We start from the raw sequence: 24,738 nt of genomic DNA on the forward strand, positions 1-24,738 counted from the left end.
CAATTGTAATGACAACGACGACGATATGATAGTGATAATGATGACGATTATAATGACAACGACGACGATATGATACTGGTAACATGTAGGCCTAATTACTAAGTAAGTTTTTAATATACTGTATGTAGCTCCGATACAAATATATATGCATTTACATATATTCCTGAATACTAGTCATGAAACAGGGCCACTACTGAGACATCAGAGGCCAAACGGACAATCACAACTGACAAGCACTCAGTCCCGCGGACGTAAGATACATTTCTTCCATTGCCCACGCCAGGAAGCAAACCCCGGACTACTTGGTTGGGAAGCGCACGAGTTATTCACATAGCTACAACGGCGGACATGTTTGAATACAAGGAGGGGAAAATAACACACGCGTTCTAAATTGTGTTAACTGGTCCTGACAGCAGAAGAGATGATAAGAGACCAGAAATCTGTACAATAAGAACATGAGAACGTCTTCTCTCTTTTTGGAAGCGTCTCCTAACTCTTCTTTCTCTTTTCCAAGAGAGCCGTTCAATTTGGACAGGTCTACATCAGGATTGCTGAAGTGGGTGGGGCGAAGTGACTCATTGTTCCAGTACAATCGGCTGACGTATTTATTATAATAACTCTGCTTAATTGAGTGGGTGAAAGGACTTCAGAAGGAAGCAAAATAATGAACAGACTATAGTTCCACATTTTACAGGCTAAAAACATCAACTTGAAAGGAGTTAGGCAGTGTCTATAAAGTACTGAGGTTTTGTTTATTTTTCTTTTACGCCCCGAAAAGGCAAGTTTTTACACAAAGAACCGTAACAACGTGCCTCACATTAAGAGGGAATAGTGTAGAAGATGTAACAAAATGAGTCATTGTTTCCCGAGATAAATGAGTTGAAAAGAGCAATAGAGCGAAAAAAAAAAGGTAGGAATGAAAGATAGAAACAAAGGAGGACAGAAAGACAAGAAGTTGGAAATAATGGTAAAAGAGAAAGAAAATAAGAAAGGAAAAAATAATTAATTCTTGAATCACTGAGTGAATAAATAGGAGGAAGTAAGAAAGGAAAAAGGACAGATGAAGAAACATTATTAGGGACAGGAATATAAAGAAAGCTATATTTAAAGAAATAATAAAGCTGATGCCTTTTCTCACTATATCTTTTTTTTTTTTTTCAATTCAGTAGCTCAAATTATCAATTCCAATGGCGTCAACTTTTTGAAAACATTGGGTGGACTCAAACACTTGAGGTACCGTAAAATGGGGAAACTTTGCACCGTTTTATAGTTAAAAATTTGTTTTCAGTCTGTATGTAGTCTTTAAATGTCTAATTTTGAGATGGCCATTTATTTTATACGTTCTAGGGATATGCGGGAATATATTTAGTCAGTCATATCTTCGAAAATAAATGTATTTTGAAATTTATAATCTGCCAAAAATTGATGCAAAATTACCCATAGTTGGGGGTTACTTTGCACCACCAGAATTTTAAGAGGGGTGGTGCAAAGTTTGCCATTGATGGTGTTGCATTGCACCATACACGTGTTAATCAATAAAAATATAATGTATCAGGAACATAAGAAATGGAAACACAGATTCAAAAACTGCTATAAATAGTAATACGGACAAAACCTTTTGAAAAAACTATACAAAATTCCAATATTAGTGATCACATTCTTCTAAAATGTTGTTTCAAAAATATTTTCAGTTCTTTCGAATGACAATAACTGTAAAAAAAATTATACGTATTATTCTGTGTCAAGTTTTGGAATGGAATATAAGCAAGCCCTTTCTTGATACTTTCTTGGGTGGATTTACTCTCCCAATTACATTGTCCCATTCATATTCCATAATATCCTCCCTTTCAGTTCATTTGCAGGATTTGAATGATTTTGTAACTGCCTTGATGACAGCACTGTTTGTTTTTATTCCCTCGTACCTGTCCAAACCGAACCATTTGCTGACATCTTTTGGAGCACTTCATCCCTCAGTGATAAGCCTAGTATCCCTCTCAACATTTTCCTTTGGCATATTTGGATATAGTTATCAAGTTTGGCAGTGAGATACCATGTATGACTTTAATATGTAATAAAAAGAAAAACAAATTCAAGTAATTTAGCTATAATACAAAGTGTGAATTATAGTAAGCGTTTTTAAACCAATAGGTTTAACTTCATGGAAGGTCCTCAAATGAAAATAGTGCAATTCAAATTTTAAAAATCTTCTTTTGTGTTATGGTGCAAAGTAACCCCAATTTAGCCTCAAATTCACCTTGATTAGAAAGTTATTCTGTGACACCATTTGCCGACAAAACAGCTCCACAAGCGAAACTAGAAAGTCTAAATGGATGAATAAGGAACAGATACACGTATAACTTATCTTGAGATTGTGCACACCATCTGTAACGAAAGGTATTTAATTTGCTCTATATTTCAATCAAATTATGCACACGTTCTGTTGTTAAGGTATAGAAATACCAAAAACAAATTCTATGACCACGAACAGTGGAAAAATACTGTACACATATACCATCTATTGGTGGAAGTCATGAACATATAAATTTGGTTCACGTAAACACCCCTAGAACTATATAAAAAGTTTTTCATAGATGGTGCAAAGATACACCAGTAGGTGCAGAGTTACCCCATTTTACGGTATAAGTTAAGATAAATCTCATAAGTAATAATGACAAAACGACAAATTATTTATTGGGTGGGCTCGTGCCCCACGAGCCCATATAAGTTGGCGCCACTATCAATTCTATATCGGTCTACATTTTATTTTTAACTATCACAAACTATAATAAAATAACTTATGTAATTAACTATTACAGTCCAAATAGGAAAAGTTAGTTTCATTATTCACAATGTAGAAAAAATGAATTTAATTAGAAAACATATGTAGACTATAAAATAAATTTAACTATTATACTGAGTGTGCGGATTATCTGTGAAACGTGAGCACGGCGGATCTACAGCGAAGGTTAGCGTGCCGAAATTTCGGGTGGAAGGGTGCCCTGCCTCACGAGATACACGGAGCGGTGAGTGAATACTAAACGCACGTGTTTTTTTTTTTTTTTTTGTGATTGTAGTCTAAATGTATATGTATGGTCTGCTAGGAAAGGTGAAATGGAAAATAATAGTTGTCTAATTATTCTATTCCTCAACGAATGTTTATTTATTATACAATGTTCGTATTGAATCCGCTCTTGCTGCCAGGAGATTATTTCAAAATAAATTTCCAAGTATTCGAGTTCCAGGCTTTATACATCTTGATTACACAACTTTTAACACTGTATCACCAACAAACAAGCTGCATTCCGAACAATGGTACACAGACTACTCAACATACCAATGAACCAACAAGATTACAACGAAGAGCTAAACACAATCAAATACATAGCACAAAGAACGGATACAACCCTAACATAATAGACAACATAATACGTAAGACAAAACATAATCACAAAAAACATAAGAATACAACACAAACACAAGAACACATACAATACATCACAATAACATACGAAAACAAAAACACACACAAAATTGCAACCTCATTCAAGAAATTAATTTACAACATCTCATACAGAACAAATAACACTCTACAAAAACATCTCAACACACAAACAACACAAACAAACAAATACAACCACACAGGCGTATACAAACTCAAATGTAACACCTGCAACAACTTCTACATAGGACAGACAGGCAGATCGTTTCAAACACTTTACAAAGAACACATCACAGCCATAACAAAATTACAAAACATCTCCACATATGCAGAACACATCACAAATGCTAACCACACCCACAGAGACATCAACACAGACATGAAAATACTACACATCCAACCAAAAAGCCAGAAACTAAACACACTAGAACAATATGAAATATACAGACACACAAAAACACACCCCAACGAAATTCTCAACACACAACTCAACTTCAAAACACACACACTCTTTGACTCTACACTATACCACACGAACACACCCTCACAGGAAACAGAACAAGTGGCACCAAGACCAACAACGACCAGTTCTGAAGATGACCGATAAAAGGTCGAAACATGTAAACGAGGTACGTTGAAATTTAACACAGGAAAGTCTTACCATACATATTCCAGGCTTTATTAAGATTCATAACTTGGTTAATAAATTTCATGAAACTGTTAGTGTTCAAGATAAGAAACAAAAAAACACGACATACCGTGCTCACAGAGAAACTCTGGATGACATTGGGCACCGGTTGAAAAATTCGCCTAAAAATCTATTCAGCGTCTTTCTTAGCGAACGGAAATGCCATGCACTTCCGTACGAGATGCTACGATGTTAATTAAGGAACAACCATATTAAATTACTGTCGTGCAAGAACTTAACAAGGTGATCCAGTACTTAGGAGTAGATTTCGTGAAGTGCATGACTGAGGAATTGATCCTAATCTGAGTTTGTTTTCGAACGAAACTTGGTACACTTACAAGGCTATGTTAATACTTAAGAAATGTGTGGAAAATGAAGGTAGACTGCTTGCTACAGCATCTCCTTGCATGACATTGGTGAGTACATAACTTTTTAAAGATAAAAGTAAGTTGTATTTTGTTATACAGACACTGTAGTGCCGCGAGTTCTAACCGCGAATCTTGTTGCTAACTGGCCGGAAGCATTCGCTCTGCGACCTGTGAACTGTATGCAGCATTCACGTTTAATAAATAATCTGTTCATTCAATATAACCATATATGCACACATACATACTTCATTACGTACAAATACATAAAGATGCACAAACAAAAAATACATGTAGATTACACCTACTTTCCATGTTTGATTCTTAATAATATTCTTACACACATTTTACTTAAAATACAAACATTTATACCATTTTATACTAAACTGAATCTACAAATGTTCAACTTTATACGAAAATTGTTAATAACCACCACTAGCCAATATAAAACTATACATTTATGTACAGAATGATTCACGAGGAGTTACCGCCACATACGGAGCTTATTTCCGAAGGCATTTTGAGCAAAAAGGTAAGTTAATAAAAACATGGGTCAGAGTTACACTAATTTGAAGTTGTTTGTAAAATACCTTTTCTCTTTAGTTTTAAGGGTAAAACAATGTTACAGATAAAGAATGAACTATTCAGAAGTATCGTGTCTTTAATTGGCTAGTCTTCTGAAGCTAAAAATGTGTTGTGAATTCCATAGTTGCTTCGTACAGAATCATTTTTAACTACAAAATTACATTTCTCTTGCACACTTATCTCAACAATCGTTATAAATCACTACATTCTTATAAATTGTTTAAGATTGTACATTAGGATGCAAAACTCAACTGTAAAGAATAAAGTTCCTAGAAGTCATATAATTTGTAATAATTGTTGTGATAAGTGCGTAAGAATAATGTAATTTTTAGTTCAAAATTGAAGAAAAATCTGTACGAAGTAACTAAGGAATTAACAACACATTTTTAGCTTCAGAATACAAGCCAATTAGAGAAAAAGATACTTTTGAATAGCTCATTCTCTATTTTAATTAATCTTTTACCCTTAAAACTAAAGAAAAAAGATATTTTACAAAGAACTTCAAATTATATATTTAATGTACTGTATGTACGCAGGTAGAAAATCTGAAAAATTATAAGTCTCCAGGTATCGATCAAATTCCAGCAGAATTAATACAAGAGGATGGAAGCGTATTATCTAACGAAATTTATAAGCTTGTACTTGTTATTTGGGAAAAGGAAATTGTACCAGAACAATGGAAGGAGTCCATAATCGTACCTATCTTTAAGAAGAGGTACAAGACTAACTGTAATAACTTTCGAGGAATATCACTTTTGTTGACGTCGTACAACATTTTGTCCAATATTCTTTTTAGAAGATTAACTCCATATGTAGATGAAATTAGTGTGATTTTAGGCGTAATAGATTAACTATTGATCAGATATTTTTTATTCGACAGATAATGGACAAAATGGGAGTATAAGGGTATAGTACATCACTTATTCATAGATTTCAAAAAGGCATATGGCTCGGTTAAGAGAGAAGTTTTATATGACATTCTTAATGAATTTGGTATTCCCAAGAAACTAGTTCGAAAGAAAGTGTCTCGGTGAAACGTATAGCCATCGCCGGCTGCTATTATAGCAGCCGGCGATGGTACAGCAGAGTCCGTATAGGTCAGTTTCTGTCAGATGCGTTTCCAGTTCCCTGAGGGCTAAAGCAAGGAGATGCACTATCACCTTTACTTTTTAATTTTGCTCTATAGCAGTCATGTCAAAGCAAGCGCATTTTTCTGACCTTGACGTCGTGCGCGGGCATTAAGCGCTAGGTATGCTAGGAGGAATAAGCAGTCTGTTGGATTAAGAAAACAATGGTGCGCAAACTTCAAACGGAACTTGAAATTTTCTGTCGTTATTTTTATATGGCTTCTTTCTGTTTGTTATTTTCTATATTGTCTGTAAAACAAAAGTACTAACACCTATTTCTTAGCCTAATATTGCAGTTGTGTTTTAAACGTTAATAACATAATAACGAGTAAAGAAGGAATATTCACACAAATTCCATAATAACTACAACTATACTGTACTAAGTGAATTAAACATAAAGAAAGTGTTATCCCAAAGAAAGACACTGAATATGTCATGATAAGTTGAAATTGATATTGATGGTATCTTTAGCCTTATAAAAGCAATCAAAACAATATTATAGTACAAAGCAAAGCTGTCTAGGTATATGTTTTAACTGTAACTAATATTACATAATAAAACTCTTATCGCATTATGCTTTTAGGTGATATTGGTGCGCAACTTTCTGTTATCAGAATATTAAATTATCTCGAAATCTGCTGAAGCTATAGAGCTGACGTTTTACAACACATAGGCACATATATTTTGTTTGTCATGTAACAATATTTGCTTTGTTAATTAATTTCCTTACAAACATTTTCTATGCGAATATTTTCAAACATTCTAATACACTATCTTCAGTAATACGTATTTACGATATATTAGATTTACGAAAACATTGTTTTAGTATCTGTAAGGCTACTAAACAAACATACGTGAAAATTTCACTTTTCTGTAAAAAAAAAAAGTTGAGAAAATATTCCTTTTGAATAAGAAAGCAAACTTGTGAATAATGAACATTAAAATTAAAACTTACATTCTTATAATGCACTTATACTTCTCGGACAAATCTAAAAATTAACATGGATACAGTTTTAATAAGTTCTCATCCCTTTATCCATTGAATCAGTGCTGGCCATCCCTGTATATAGCTCGACCAAGCGGCATATACTATCTCTTTCGTCTGTCTCTTTCCTTTCCGCTGTAAAGCGCTCAGGCTCTCCTGGGCTCTAAAGCGCGCCCTTGCTCCTATAGGCACCAGTTGACATCACTGCTCTAGAGTATGCCATTAGGAAAGTCCAGAATAACAGAGAGGGTTTGGAATTGAACGGGTTACATCAGCTGCTAGTCTACGCGGATGACGTGAATATGTTAGGAGAAAATCCACAAACGATTAGGGAAAACACGGAAATTTTACTTGAAGCAAGTAAAGAAATAGGTTTGGAAGTAAATCCCGAAAAGACAAAGTATATGATTGTCTCGTGACCAGAATATTGTACGAAATGGAAACATAAAAATTGGAAATTTATCCTTTGTAGAGGTGAAAAAATTAAAATACCTGGGAGCAACAGTAACAAATATAAATGATACTCGGGAGGAAATTAAACACAGAATAAATATGGGAAATACCTGTTATTATTCGGTTGAGAAGCTCTTATCATCCAGTCTGTTGTCAAAAAATCTGAAAGTTATAATTTATAAAACAGTTATATTACTGGTTGTTCTATATGGTTGTGAAACTTGGACTCTCACTCTGAGAGGGGAACATAGGTTAAGGGTGTTTGAGAATAAGGTGCTTAGGAAAATATTTGGGGCTAAGAGGGATGAAGTTACAGGAGAATGGAGAAAGTTACACAATACAGAACTGCACGCATTGTATTCTTCACCTGACATAATTAGGAACATTAAATCCAGACGTTTGAGATGGGCAGGGTATGTAGCACGTACGGGCGAATCCAGAAATGCTTATATAGTGTTAGTTGGGAGGTCAGAGGGAAAAAGACATTTGGGGAGGCCGAAACGTAGATGGGGAGATAATATTAAAATGGATTTGAGGGAGATGGGATATGATGGTAGAGACTGGATTAATCTTGCTCAGGATAGAGACCAATGGCGGGCTTATGAGAGGGCGGCAATGAACCTCTGCGTTCCTTAAAAGTCAGTAAATAAGTAAGTAAGTAAGTATGTACGCAGATGTGTGTGTACGTGAAAGTCATCCTCTTAATTTAGCACCTGCAATAGATGAATAAAAAATCGTAGACCAATGCTGTATGATATTTGCATAGGAATAACCAGGATTGAAAATGCATTAAGTCCAAAGAAGCAAATTTTACAGGAGAGATAAAAAACGTTGTAACTTCATTACTTTATGTGAGAAAGTAATAACTGTGAATTCATTTTATAGAGTTTTCATATCTACACATGTACCAGTAACACTATTGCAGATATGTATGCGCGTTTAAATGATCTGGACTTGCATCTTTCCGATTCTTGGACATGATTAGTAGGAACTGTGGGTGTCAAGGGAAGTTTATATGTACACCTGATGTCTAAATGAGTATTTTATTATTACAAAGTGAATGATTGAATACAGATTAGCTCACTACATCAGTAAGTTAGGCATTACTGCCATCGCTGGAGTCATCCTGTGACGGTAATAAGTTGTACAAGTCTGTGCATCCTTGCTTAAATATTTACACAATTCTTTAAATCATCGAGTTCGCAAGACTTGACACGCTGTCTGTTTGTGTACAATGCAGTGTTTGGTGCGAGTTACCACCTGTTCTAGGTTTACAAATTCGGAAGTACTCTCACGGCTCACCATTCATGTTCTCTGATGTTTTGATCTGAAACTTGTGTGCACTACTGTAAGTCAGTACCTTATATTGAGATACCGTGAACTTTCTGTCACTGTTAGTTACACGTTTTTTTAAGAACCCTTTAGGAACTCTTTATGTTCCCTAAAATTTTCTACTGACCATGTCATACCATCCTTGTGGTATCTCTATTCTCTCAACCTTTTCCTTCATTCTTTTCTTTGTTAGGTAACTGTGGCCTCGTATCGGTAAACAATGTTGCACATCGTTGAACCTGTCAGACTGTATTAAAGTATAGCAAAAGCTATTGGCAGGTGGCAGCACTGTTTCGTAAATTAAAGTGTACGCTATTCGTACTATTATTATAAATTTTATTGAAGTCTTCTGCATATTGAAAACCAAATTTGACATTCAGCACGACCAGGACAAACACGCTTTTCATTCCTGATTAAAAACCAGGTTTGAAAATCCAGCAAGTCCAGGACAACCAATCTTTTCATTTTTGGGGTCACATTGTCAGTGATTAAAAACATGGGTTAGAGAAGGACTATCTTCGTTTCCATTCTCATTACTATGTGCATCACCAAGAAGAACACGCTACCGAGGAAAAATACTTTTGCGTTTTTGATGGGCTTAAGCGGCTTTCAAACTAGCCGATATTTTTTCACAAAATTGCATGTATCTTTTAAATTTTACGGTTCAAGTAGGTGCGGAAGGTATAATATTATTATGGCACAAATACAAATAATGTGCCAATTTGTGTAATGTAATAGCTTGAAACACAACTCCCCTGCAAGTGAAAATAGTTATGACTAAGACTTGTTTATCATTCAATTATAATCTTAAAAAGTTATAAATATCAAATTCAGTCTTAAATTGTGCAGTTTAGGTATGATGAATAGGCTAGATGTACATCATTAATTTTACATGAATATGAAGTATTCCGTAATCATATTTAATATTGGTGCCAAATCCCAATAGTATATTACGATACAAGATTGGAAAGTGCTTTTTACAAAATCGAGGAAAAGTTTGAAAAACGAGCAGAGCGAGTTTTTCAGTTTTCGAGATATTGTAATGCACTTCACAAACGTGTATTGTACAGTACGTTTTGCACTATATATATATATATATATATATATATATATATATATGTGTGTGTATATATATTTGTTTAATATGAATATGCAGTACCTACGTGCGTTAGACTATGAACCGCTGACTGATTCTCAGCAAAAGTTTGTCATAGGTGTCGTTAGATGGCAGGAGTAGTTTTAATTACAATCCTAGGGCAATTATTTGTAATATTTCAGCATACTTATCTAGGTTGGCAACTCTGAATTCAGTAAAATCAACTTCCAATAGTGGTGGCCGTTTGCAGTAACGACGAAAAAACACACTATCGTGCAAAAAAATCTCACTCACCTTGTTGAACATGGTCAGAGTCCAGAGTTTTAATATCCATGAAAATTTCTGTAGACAATATAATTTTAACTGCAATCAAATACATTCTCCTACGTAGACAACATTTTTTTATGTGTCATTATACCATTCACAAAGTGATATCTCAGTTCAGACATAATGTGTGTGCTTCCAAAAATCCGTGCGTTTTTCGGTACCGGTAACTGTTTTCGTGCGATATTATCCCTTTACAATGTCTAGTTATTCATGAGTATCGTGTCCCAATACTTTCAAGACTCGCGGCGTTGCGAAGACATCCCATCTCTCCAATCTTGAGACCGTTCTTCTCAAAATATTATTATAAAGAGATCATAATGTGCCCAACTATGAAGTCACAACAGAAAATTAAAAGTAAACATAATGATGTGATAGTCCTTGCGATGTAACACGCAGACGGTCCGAATTCGAGTCCCGGTCTGAATTATTTCTTTAAAAAATCCTTAGTAACACTTGTGGCGGACAAGATTGTAGTTAAGTTTTTATTGGTTTTCTCCCGTTTTTCCAAGTTATGCATAAACATTATTCCATCCGATTTCCATTCCGTTATCAATTCATAGCATTTCCCGAAAGCCGGCTGACGACGCACGGAGGGGGCTGTCCAGAGACGAGTTGGATTGCCTGCTCGAAAATTAGATACTGTACTCAGCGAACCTTACTGTAGTCAGTTGGAGTTGGGAATGTGTTCAGTTGAAGGGTAAGCGCAATAGAGGTATTACGTCGGAGAACTGGGTCTTTCAGTCTCTCCGTCATCACTAATAAAGTAAAATTAATAATTTTATATAAAGTAAAAAAACTTCAACATTCTCAATGAAGAACGTTCATGTAAGGCACAGTCTATTCTATTTGTTACTGTATTAAGTTGTATTGTCCATTAATGAAATCGACTGTGTGATATTTCCAGTGTTGCCGTGGCAGTAAGTTTTGTTTACATTCTGTACAAGCCATGCATGCGTGCGTCGTAGCTCATAGCTCTGGTCAAATATACAGGTGTTTCCGGGCTGGTATTACAAACTTTCAGGGATGATGGGGAAGGGCACATGTATCAATTTGAGATGAGGAACCTTGGTCAGGAAATGACTGAGTCGAAAGTTATAAGCAAAAATAGTTGTGTGGAAATGGAATTGTAATTTGGCACCACTCCCTCCTTCCCTTAACCTTTGGAACAGTCGTGGAAAGATGGTATGGGCCGGATGTCTCCTACGTGGGTACTTGTAAAACGATACAATCTGTGGGCTTGTCTACTGTTCCCATTGGGTCATCCATATTCAAAAATCAGGTCTGCTTATTCCGCTCTCGTGTATTCCATTTCACTAGGACTGATCGACTGGAAACTGCAACTTGTACACGTACACTGCTGTCTACAGACGTGCATATCAGGACCGACCATGTCCGTTATACATTACGCCATCTGCATTGCTTTAGTGTAGTTTCCTGTCCCCACCCCTCAGACAGCGCACTGAATGGAATACTGTAAGTAGACAACGCAAACAACGTCAGATGAATACAGTATGTGTAAGATGTACAGAAAAATACACATAAATAAGGTGTACAGAGGAATAAAATTATTTCATTTTCACAAAACTATTTTTGCTTGTAGCTTTCGACTTAGTCATTTACGGACCAGGGTTCCTTATCTCAAATTGATACATGTGCCCTTCCCCATTATCCCTGAAAGTTTGTAACACTAGCCCGGAAACACCCTGTATATCAGACTGGCCATTCCCATGTTATGAAACGGCAACAAATAAAGAGAACAACCACCAGGATCTCCACTGTCGAAAATGAATTTTTTGGTAAGACCGCTGGATGAAAGTAGACCTACTGCTGAGAGCTGTTACTCCATGCAATTCCTTTCTCCCCAGAAATGTAAATTTATTTAAGTACCAGGTCGCAAATCCATGCAATTCCATCAGGGTTATAACGTGACTTATTTTGTAGCCGCTAGATGGTAGCATAGAAAAACTGATAAAAAATTGCTTTCTTTAAAGTGCACTCTATTATATGTGATCAGGACTCATAGTAAGAACCTTATGGTGGGGCTTAGTTTGCTAACATAACTGCAAGTGAAAGCGTAGCGAGGGAGGGAATCTTCCCAGTCCATTTTCTTTTACCCTTCACGCGCGTTAGTTTCACGAGATAACGAATGACCTGTAGATTATTATGGAGTCTACCGGGTACATCAAATATCGCAGTCATATCATGGCAGTGTTTCTCGGAATCTTGTATCTTCAAGCGTTGAAAAATAAAGTATTAGGTTTATACTGTGCTTCAATTCGAATTATGACCTTTCATTACCCCAAAATGCTCGTCGTTTTATAGGTTGAAATCTTCGTATCGGCGTAAATCTAGCCTATCTACACTAATAATATATCTGTAACTAAAATTGTTCTGGTAATTTTCGCTTTTTCAAAAATAATTGGTGTCAACATGTAAGCCTATAATTAACCATTCTGAGACCAAAAATCGCATTTTTGACATTTTTGTTCATATGTCTGTCTGTCTGTCTGAATGTTTGTTACCTTTTCACGCGATAATGGATGAACCGATTTATATGAAAATTGGAATATAAATTTAGTTCTAACTTAGATTTTAGGCTATATGGCATTCAAAATACTTTACTTAAAAAGGGGGGGGGTTATAAGGGGGCCTGAATCAAATAAGTCGAAATATCTCGCTTATTATTGATTTTTATGAGACATATTGCATAGCAAAAGTTACTTCAAAAACGATTTCCGATAAGTTCTATTCATTGCAAAATTTTTATAGGACTGATATTTAACGAGATACAAGTGTTTTAAAATGACAATGCGTCTTATCAGCGCCGCCTCAGACTAACAGCTTATGATTGCAATGAAAACAAATGACTTCGTCTATAAGGGGACTTCCACAAAAACAAACGGAAGCTATTCATTTAACACTATTTTATATGGATATAATTTTATTGTATGATGGGAATATATAAATGTTTTTCAATATTAATCTACAGAGAATATTTATAACGAAGTGCTTTGAATGAAGTGTGGCATTGTATGGAGCAGAAACATGGACATTACGACGAAGTGAAGAGAAGCGAATACAAGCATTTGAAATGTGGATATGGAGAAGAATGGAACGTGTGAAGTGGATAGACAGAATAAGAAATGAAGCTGTGTTGGAAAGAGTGGGTGAAGAAAAAATGATGCTGAAACTGATCAGGAAGAGGAAAATGAATTGTTTGGGTCACTGGCTGAGAAGAAACTGCTTACTAAAGGATGCACTGGAAGGAATAGTGAACGGGAGAAGAGTTCGGAGCAGAGGAAGATATCAGATGATAGGCGACATTAAGATACATATATGGATAATATGAAAAAATAGAAAAGATTGGAGAAAATTGGATTTGCAGTGAAAGACTGCCCTTGGGCAGGACACTAAATTAAATAAGAGAATATTTGTGTGTTTGTATGAAGTAATCTGAGAAGCTACTTAACCGATTTGTGTAATTCCTTCACTATATGAAAGTGTAGTTTCTCTAGATGGACGTAATACTATATAGGGACTGAGGTAAGATTAAAATAGATTAATAGTATTTTTAAGAGTTTTGTCGTAAAGATGAGTATTTTTACTGGACCAAAAATACAGCACATATGATGTAAAAATTAGCATTTTACCTTTGAGTTCACTGGAGTTGAGTATTTTATAAAGTATCACGAAATGGCGTGCGCTCGTAATATAATTTACCAAAATTCGTTTCCTGTGTTTCTTAAAATAATATTTATGTACCACATTCATTTTTATATTTTATTTACATAAACAATGATGCACAACCGAGCGAGTTGGTTCAGACGGTAGAGTTTGAGACTCGCATTCGGGAGGTCATGGGTTCAAACTCTGTGGCCGACCAATCTGACTGGGGTTTTTCATGGTTTCCTCGTCGTCCTAGGTGACACAGGCGGAAACGCTGATATAACCTCGGCAGTTCCGAGCGTTGTTAAATGAAACAATTATAACTCATGGTTTCCCTTAGTAACAAAGACAAATGCCAGATTGTAAATTTACATGCCACGATTCATCACCACCTCAATTACCAATACGATAGTCATTAATCAAAACCTACGTATAATCAGTTACGTGAACACAAGTCATCTACAACACACAATAGAAACAGGAACTCAACAAGAGTAAAAACGACCTACTGGTATACCCACACATTCTAAAAACGCGACAAGACCACAGATATTAAAGCGTGCATAAATAAACTTAACAAAAAAAAGAAAGATGCATAGTGAGGCCAGGATAAAAATGATCATGGTACACAATCCACTCTATATTGACATTAATTTGAAGTGATTTATTAAAGGATGCATTCAAGAATAATTTAGAAAAATGTTAAACGAATTATCCTTGCACCAAAAACGGATGTTCCCTGAACCAAATGATCCTATTTTAATTATTTGCATATAATAACAAATTAAGAAACATGTTAAAGGAATTATTCTTGCACCAAATGAGTGCTCTCTGGACCAAAATTATTGTATTTTAATTGTTTAAATACAATTTAAATTAAATAACATATTAAACGATTTATCCTTCTATCAAATACGGATGTTTCCTGGACCAAATTTTTTATTTTAATTATGCAATTACTTTATATTTATTTCTAACAAGTGCAGCGAAGCGCGCGGGTATAGCTAGTTTATACATATAACTTGTAGCTACCAAGCTTCTACATTTACATCAGTATGGATGTGTATACTGAAACGTATTACGGATGGTTACATTTAATACAGTAATGTAGTTTCTAGCATTCATGTCAATGTTAAATTTACATTTAAGTTTCCATTGTGAAAGAGATCTTAAGAGAATCATACAGCCCTCCTAAAACAAAGGCTCGTTTCACACATAGGAGCTCAACACAGTGTTCAATAAGCTCATTGGCAGTTTTATGACCACCTCCTGAATGGGAGGAGGGTGAGAAATGTCTCGTAGCTAGAATTTGTTGCATATACGGTACATACGTGGTTGGCTGAGTTCGTAAGCTATTTCGTGGAACTAACATTGCATTACCTTAAGAATGATTGTAATTATAATTTGATTGATAGAACTTTAAGGAAGGGACACTGAACCGAACGAAAAAATATTTAAGAGTAGCATGACACAGTAGCCATTGGGGGACGGATATTAAGAATAGATATTTCTGCCATCTTAAATGAGAACTTTATTGTTTAGCAGCAATATGTTGGAAGAGATTTCAATAACCGTTGCGTTTGTATAAAATTGATTATGAGCATCCACATAAAAATGTACGATTTGTTATTGTAGTTAGACTTCCGACTTTTAACGTACCAGTCTCATTGTTTCCAATAGGCCATCGGTGTAAATGTCGGAATTTCTAACTAAAACCAGTGTATAAAGTGACAGGGGATTTAAGAAAACCCAACGATCTCGTGAAACGTCTTTACTCGAATTAAAGTAATAAAATACAATATATATTTTCCTTAAGGAGAGTTGGTCGTATGCAAACTAATGGTAAAAATAGCCTATCTTATCAGACATCTTTCATTTTTAGTGATATATGTATAGACATTAAGCTTTAAAATAGAAGGATGGTTACTCTAGAGTAAATCTTTGCCCTTAAAATAATTTTTGAATTTAAACATAATTTTTTTTTTATAAATTCACTACATGCTTGAGATCAGGGGTACTCTATTCACTTATTATAATGAACGTTTAGCTACTTACTGGTAATAGACACTAAAACACACCCTACTAAAATTATTAATATAAGTAGAACCCCGATTATCCGTCTCTCTATTAACCGATTGGCGGATTATCCGACTGTCTTTCTCTCGCGGGAATTTTTTTTTTGTGACACAGAAATATATGAAGTACTGTACATTATTAGCATGTAATTGTTTTTCTAGAGAAAGCTATTACAAGACTTTACCTTTACACAGTATGGTCTAACGTTCGAGTTGTCGTACTGTATAACTTCTATATAAAATGTCTTCTTGGAATATAAAAATAAATCATGTTATTCTAAGGATAAAAAGTGCAAATAACTGAGTAGTTTGGGGAATGAGAAACTGTGGCTCATCTTAGAATATGAAATTGGAGTCACAACTGTGTGTAATATGTAGCTAATCGGCGATGCATGCATTGCAGGGAGAAAGGAACTGGACACCCTACTCCATTATCTCTTGGCCTAGTTGCTTCATGAGTGATGCCTTATTGGTGTTAGGTTCAAACCTGTCTTCGGACAGTTGACTAAACAATAACTGTGTGAAATTTAGTAAAAATCAAGTATAAAGTATGTAAATCTACAACACGAGACCTCCACTATCCCTATCTTACCACAGACAGCCAATACAAAGAGTTTCTTTGCCCCTTAAAAACCAATTTTTAACAACCAGACTTAAATGAGTGAGCTCTGATCCATTATCTAGCATGTTCAATATAAGACCATGGAGGAAATTACGAAAGAGTCAGTATTATTCACTAAATTTACGAAAATCTTTTATGGTATGGATTATCCGATTTTTTTCGATTAACCGTTCAGCCTACCCCCTTTATTACCACGGATAACAGAGGTTCTATCTTATCTGTAATATTATGGGCACAGGGCTTATATAAATCTTCATCGTCATGGCATATCCCATAATCCAAATTTTTTTTAACACTTATGGATGGTGATGATTGATATAAGCCGTATGCCCATAATATTGCATATATATTAATAATATTTATGTATGTTTTAGTATCTATTAGCAGTAAGTGGCCAAAATTTCAATTTAATGTGCGCTATGATAAGTGAATAGAGTGCATCTAATCTCAGGCATGGAGTGAATTTATAAAACATTATGTTTAAATTCAAAAATTAATTTAAGGGTAAAGATTTACACTAGCGTAACTATTCTTTTTTTCATTTTAAAGATTAATATGTATACGGACACAACTAAAAAACTGAAAGAGCTTTGATAAATAATATTATATTTATGACTCCTTGAAGATAGGCCATTTTTACTATTATTTTCCAAACGATAACGACGAATTCCCCTTAACGCTGTAGTGTATTTTATTTGATATCTTTATTCATATACATATAGCCTACAAGCACAAAGGCATATCCTATAATCCACTATTTCCATAACTATTGTGTAGAAAAGGCAATGAAAGACGGGGAAATGGCAGGACTACTTTTACTTTTACAAAGCAAATCACATACTTTAAACACTAACATTTTTGCTTGAATAAGGTTTTAATTTAGAATCATAATTATGCAAATGATAATTATTTTAATCGAAGATAGATACAGTCAAGTAATGCAATTAAAAATTTGATGGTAATTTAAAGAACCAGATATAACAGGCATAATAAAAATGATATTGATATGGCCATCGTTCTACGAATATGCGAGAAAAGATCACCACAACAAACTACGAAATGGCAACCACAAGAGAAGAAGAGGACGTCGGAAGAAAACTTTCAAAATGGAATAAATCGAGCAATGAACATGAGGAGTTTCCATTTGGATATGGACACGATCGAGAAAGGAACCTATATCACTTCACTTATCACTGAATCTTATGTAAGAAACAAAAGTTATATACACATACATATACAATACAGAGTGTATCTATATATGTGTCCATAAATGTGGGGGCGTATTCCTGACACCAAAACATAACAAAAAGTTCATATGAACATGGGTCCGCAAACCCTTCGTTAGGGAGTTATGAAAGGAATTTCCTGTAGTGACCCCTGATTATATAATTCACCTCAAACTTGCAGTTTTCCCACTTTCTTCATTACAGTTGGTCATGACATTAGTTTTGTTTTGTTTTGTTTTGTCTGATTGCCTTTTGTTTTGTTTTGTGCTATTAACAGTAACATTCATTACAACACAAGATGTATTCAGAGAGAGAAATGACGGATATGCACTACATTTATGGCCTAGCAGGTGGGAATACGGTAGCAAATTTCATCAAATCCGTAACATCCCAGACATTTGCACAGAGTACGGCAAAGCATGGAACGCAGGCTCAGGGCATGCATCGAAGCAGGAGGTCACTTTGAACAATTTTTGTAAATGTGTGTTGTTAAATGTATCACATGTACCATTACCAATAAACCCATAACTCCCTAACGAAGGGCTTGCGGACCCATGTTCATATGAACATTTTGTTGTGATTTGATATCAGGAATACGCCTCCACATTTGTGGACACATATATAGATGCACTCTGTATATACACACAGTAATATGTAACTAAATCGTTCCAGATAATTTCGAGTAAACCACCATTTTGTGTCTCTTAAATAAGGCCTATTTCTTTTGTAAAACTTATAATTTATGTATATCATTTTAAAATAAATTTACTTTTAGATTATGACCAATCTCTGTGAACAATTTCAGTAGACATTTCTGCGCACAGGAATACGGCACGCACAGAATAGCTTTGTTTTTATCAGGGATTCTGAAAATGTGTACTTTTTGGAGATCTTGAAGTTCATTTTCATAGCATTACAATAGGCTACTATTTCTTTATGCTTCTTATAGGCCTACTGAGAAATAGAAAAAAAAATTGTGAAGAGGCAGACTAAAAACACAGGTAAAAATGAAGGTAAGGAAGAAGATATGAAAGAGAGAAAGTAAAAAATAAGGAAAAAGAAGAAAACATGACGAAAGAAAGTCGGAAAGAAGAAATAATGAAAGGTAGAAAAAAAAATTGTGATGAACCGAATTTTGCGGGGTCTACAGATTCACAGGAGACAGATAGACGCTACAAACTCCATGTCTGTAATCGGCTTCACATCCTTCATCTTACCTGACACCGCAGCCATCATCGTTTTCACATTGCCGATCTCTTCCCACAGCTTATCGGACGGACTGGCTGGCACGCCACTGGAACACCTCGTCAGCATCAGGACGATCAAAGCGACCATCCTCCAGCACTGCAACACACAAATTAGCAACCATGCTGTAACACTGTTAGCAACTACTGAGTCAGCCGTGATGCACGCAAGACTTAAGCAGCAACTTTAACACTGCATGTAATTCACGGTCGTCAGTTCCAATCTGATATTTGGGATGCATACTTTGTAGATTGTTTATGCTGTACTTATCACTGTTGTTCACAGGTCTTGCAAGTTGAATTACAACACGCGGACTATTTATAGAGAAACATTATTATTATTATTATTATTATTATTATTATTATTATTATTATTATTATTATTATTATCATTATCATTATTATTATTATTATCATCATTATTATTATTATTATTATTATTATTATTGTTATTATTATTATATTTGCGGATCGAAGAGACGGCCTCCAGATATGGAGGGTAGCTGTGAATATATTGAATAAGCAGTCGCGGACAGACGATGAGGGGTGGTCCTCCAGCTTGGGGGTTGGGCGAAGGGCTAACAACCCATCACCGTAAAAAAACAGCATGTTACGAATCCTTCAAATAAGATGGGCGAATCCAGAAATGGATATAGAGTGTTAGTTGGGAGGCCGGAGGGAAAAAGACCTTTAGGGAGGCCGAGACGTAGATGGGAAGATAATATTAAAATGGATTTGAGGGTGGTGGGATATGATGATAGAGAATGGATTAATCTTGCTCAGGACAGGGACCAATGGCGGGCTTATGTGAGGGCGGCAATGAACCTCCGGATTCCTTAAAAGCCAGTAAGTAATTATTATTATTATTATTATTATTATTATTATTACATTATTACTTACTTACAAATGGCTTTTAAGGAACCCACAGGTTCATTGCCGCCCTCACATAAGTCCGTCATCAGTGCCTATCCTGTACAAGATTAATCCAGTCTCTATCATCGTATCCCACCTCCCTCATATCCATTTTAATATTATCCTCCCATCTAAGTCTCGGCCTCCTCAAAGGTCTTTTTCCGTCCGGCCTCCCAACTAACACTTTATATGCATTTCTAGATTCCCCCATACGTGCTACATGCCCTGCCCATCTCAAATGTCTGGACTTAATTTTCCTAATTATGTCAGGGGAAGAATACAATTCGTGTAGTTCTGCGTTGTGTAACTTTCTCCATTCTCCTCTAACTTCATCTCTCTTAGCCCCAAATATTTTCCTAAGAACCTTATTCTCAAACACCCTTAATCTCTGTTCCTCTCTCAAAGTGAGAGTCCACGTTTCACAACCACACAGAACAACCTGTAATATAATTGTTTTATAAATTCTAACTTTCAGATTTTTTGACAGCAGACTAGATGACAACAGCTTCTCAACTGAATAATAACAGGCATTTCCCATATTTATTCTTCGTTTAATTTCCTCCCGAGTGTCATTTATATTTGTTACTGTTGTTCCAATTTGAATTTTTCCACCTCTTCGAAAGATAAATATCCAATTTTTATTTTTCCATTTCGTACAATATTCTGGTCACGAGACATAATCAAATACTTTGTCTTTTCGGGATTTACTTCCAAACCAATCCCTTTACTTGCTTCAGGTAAAATTTTCGTGTTTTTCCTAATCGTTTGTGGATTTTCTCCTAACATATTCACGTTATCCGCATAGACAAGAAGCTGATGTAATCCTTCAATTCCATACCTATTGGCCTACAATGAAAAAATACAGAAGTCCTTAAAAATAAATGTATTCTATATTTTCGATACAAAAAATATCGTAAAAATTATACAGAATTTGCAATTCTAAAAATATAAGTGTGTAACAGGACCTCGGATATAGAAAACACTCTACTTCGTCTCGTTTTTCATAACTTTTCCTTGATTCTGATGTAATGCACTTAGCGTCCTTATATCGCAATACCAGCATCATGCTTGTAACTACTATTAGAATGGGCAAAACCTGATATGTGCGAAGGAAAAATTCAGAACAGACAGTCAGATCGTGAATAATGAAACGATCGTGCTTGCCTGACATATGTTAGACTGAAGGGGCAGATCATTAATCTTCAGATATGTCTTACTTAGTATATTGAAAAGAAAAGCTTGTAATTAAATATTCAGCTTGTGGTTCTTACAAGCACGATAAAAAGCAATGCAAGAAGTTTCCAATAATGGAAATGTAGTCTAATATTAAAATTCGTTTTAATGTAAAAATGCAAAATTATACATTCATATTTATCTTAGCAAAATATAGAAAATGTTAAGTTTCATGCGCAAGTGTTACTTTATACATGTTGGATCTGGATTATTAAATAATTGACAATCATTTGACACTTATTACGCTATTAGAAAACGTACTGAATTTGACTTTTCCATAATATGATATTTTGCAAAATTTTAATCGAGCAATAACAAAACATTAACTTGAGGACTGGTTTAAATATGTAGGCTACACCTTCTAACGAATCCAAACACGAACTATGGAACTTCATAAACCAAAAATGTTCCTCGTTTAGAATTAGCTATTATAATAACATATCCTTTCTCCCACTCAATCAATCAATCAATCAATCAATGAGAAATAATAGTCACTAAATCAAGCAGACCGCCTCTCTTTCTTTTAATAATTTCCCTTCATTTTATTTCCTTTATTAGACAACTGTGTTTCTCTATAGTTTCTTTTCCTTCGTTCTTTTTCTATCACCATTGTTCCATTGTTCTCACTCTATTTGTTTCTTTTCATTTTATTTTTTATCTCCTGTCTTTTCTCACTTTTTTCCATCCCACGTCCTTCGCATCTTTTCTTTCTGTATCTCTTTTGTTTTCCTTATTTTTCTCCTCCTTCCTTCATTAATTTTTTTGTTTTCTAGTATCCATGTAGGCCTATTTTTGGTTCTTCCTTTTTCCTCGATTTTTTTTTTCGTTTGTCCCTTATTTTTTATCTCTATGTCTCGGTCTATTCATATCTTGTTGGGTTTATTTCTTTCCTAGTGTCTTCTTTCATTCATCATCTTTCTATGCATACGCACACATGCACATACATGAACACACGTACATATATATATATATATATATATATATATATATATATATATACTGTACAAAGGTATTCATTCATGCACACACGTATACACTCGTACGTACATACATACATACATACATACATACATACATACACGTACACATATGCAAAAATACGAACAGACATGCACATGCACACACACGTGTATACATGCACATACGTACACACATATACAGTACCGGTAAACATACTTTTTTTTTAAATTTAGGCCTACTGAATAAAAAATGAAGAATTCTGCTAAGCATAGCTTAACAGCAGGTTATTATGATGTACCGAAGTACATATGATATTTCCGTGCAGGAACTCTGTGTTACCATATAATTAAGGATGGGTAGAACCCCAGATCACATATAGATAGCTCAACCCTATGTTAAAATCGGTAGCACTTTGAAGAGAACAACCGCCAGGATCGCCACCAGTCCGCCGTAAACGAACACGAGATGGCAATACAGTAGCTAATGCAATTCAAATGGGAGTTATGACGTGACTCCTTATGTAACAACTAGATGGTAGCATAGTAAACCTGACAAAAGTTGTTACCGTCAAAGTCTATAACGCCGAGCAATCTGGGTATGTATGACCTAGGGTAGAACGGAGAAAAATTCCCTCCGGCACCGGAACCCGAACCCGGGTTTTCAGCTCTACGTGCTGACGCTTTATCCACTAAGCCATACCGGATTCCAGTTCCGATGCCGGATTGAATCCTTTTCAGTTTGACAGCAGGTTTCAAAGTAATACAATTAATCTTACAGCAATACATTTTACATACGAAAAAAAATATATGTGATCATAAGTTTGGACATAATTATACAATAATACTTATAAATTTTTACACACATAATTATATAGGTCATTATTTTTTTCAATTTAATTATGAACACACGACGCGACGTAATAATTTCTTAATCTATAAATATTCTGTTTAACCAAGATATCAGATTTTTCTATAATAATTTCATCTGGAATTTGATTAAAAATCAAAGGCACTTCGTAATTTAAATACCTTTTTCCACAATTATTTATTATTATTGAGGGTAAAATGTAGCTTTTCTGATTATGAGTTTTGTGTTCATAACTAGATCTAATTCCACATTCTTCGAAAAGAAACAATTTAATATTATACAATAATAATATATTCCCTTTAGTGATAATGTGATGCAGTAGTGAAATAGGCCATGATCTCTTACATGTGTCTTGATTGAATTTGGAGTTATAATTTTTACAAGATTCCTTTGTATTCTAAACAGGCGATTTAAGTAATTTATTTTATATTTTTCCAAGCGTGAATTCCATATCTTATCGTTCATTCTGCTAGTGCACATTATACAGTGCACACATTTCCTTTTATATGTATAATACAGTATAATTTGTACAGTATTGTACGTACATACATCCTCTCTTGTGTTCTCCTGCTTTCTTTTTCTGGCGTTTTTCAGATTAGAGTGGTTTACCGTCGTACCCATCAGGTACAGTTTCGCCGGATACTCTAGTTCGTCGGATAGGTGGCAGGCCTGTCACCGGAAGCTTGATAGATGAGAAATGATGAAGACAAGATAATAATAATAATGAAGACTGGGAAGAAGTAGGGTCGTGCCCTTTTTAATTGATACTATCTCACCATTCGTCTGGAGGAACTTGGGATACCACGAAAACCCAAGGCAGGGCAGCCGGCTCCCAGGATCGAAACCCGGACCTTCCGAATGAAACGTGAGAATGATAACCATTACACCACACTTCTTTCTTAATTTTATAATTTTCTTTCCTATTTCCCAATCCTTTTTCCAATACATCTTCCCTTTCTTTCTTTCTTACTTTCTTTCTTTTTTTCTTTCCTTTTTGTATAACTCAAATTCCATTTTCTCTTGCCACTGCGCTCCAACACCTACGAGCACTCGACTTGTAGTTACGATCATCCACAGAGATAGAAACATCTTCCATCTGTGATAGCAATTATAGCAACCTTATGAATCGTAAAGCAGCTCGCCAGCGTGTTGCCTTCGCTCGGTGTGACTGGGCCCCTGAACTCTCGCATAAGACCCACCATAAGACGAAGTGAGTTATATAAGCCCTGCCATTAAATAAATCTCGAGTTATAAAAGTCGGTGACACCAGTCGCACGGCTCGAGCGTCTTGGCGCGGCTTCACGTCCATCTCGTACCCCGATATCGCTCTGTCTTCTGGCAATTAACATGTTAACTGAAAAGGCTTGGCATGAGGTGAGACAGCTTGTCTCTTCGTGCACTTTAACGGAACCAAAGTCGGAATTTGACTGAAGAGAAACATATTGTGCTATAAATAAACAGAATATAGAGGAAATTGGACATCTTAATACAATGCCAGAAAGTCGGCATACAAAGAATAACGATTGAAGAGACAAG

General features: G+C 35.2%; 1 protein-coding gene across 1 annotated transcript in view; it reads right to left on the bottom strand.

The window, feature by feature from the left end:
* Positions 1-24,738, bottom strand: part of LOC138698001 (uncharacterized) — a 210,155-nt gene that overhangs the window by 129,849 nt on the left and 55,568 nt on the right. Inside the window, exon 2 of the mRNA XM_069823669.1 lies at positions 19,204-19,330. Coding sequence (XP_069679770.1) covers positions 19,204-19,330 — 127 coding nt within the window. The remainder of the gene's footprint in view (positions 1-19,203; positions 19,331-24,738) is intronic.

This window comes from Periplaneta americana, chromosome 4, assembly GCF_040183065.1.
Source record: "Periplaneta americana isolate PAMFEO1 chromosome 4, P.americana_PAMFEO1_priV1, whole genome shotgun sequence".
NCBI lineage: Eukaryota > Metazoa > Arthropoda > Insecta > Blattodea > Blattidae > Periplaneta > Periplaneta americana.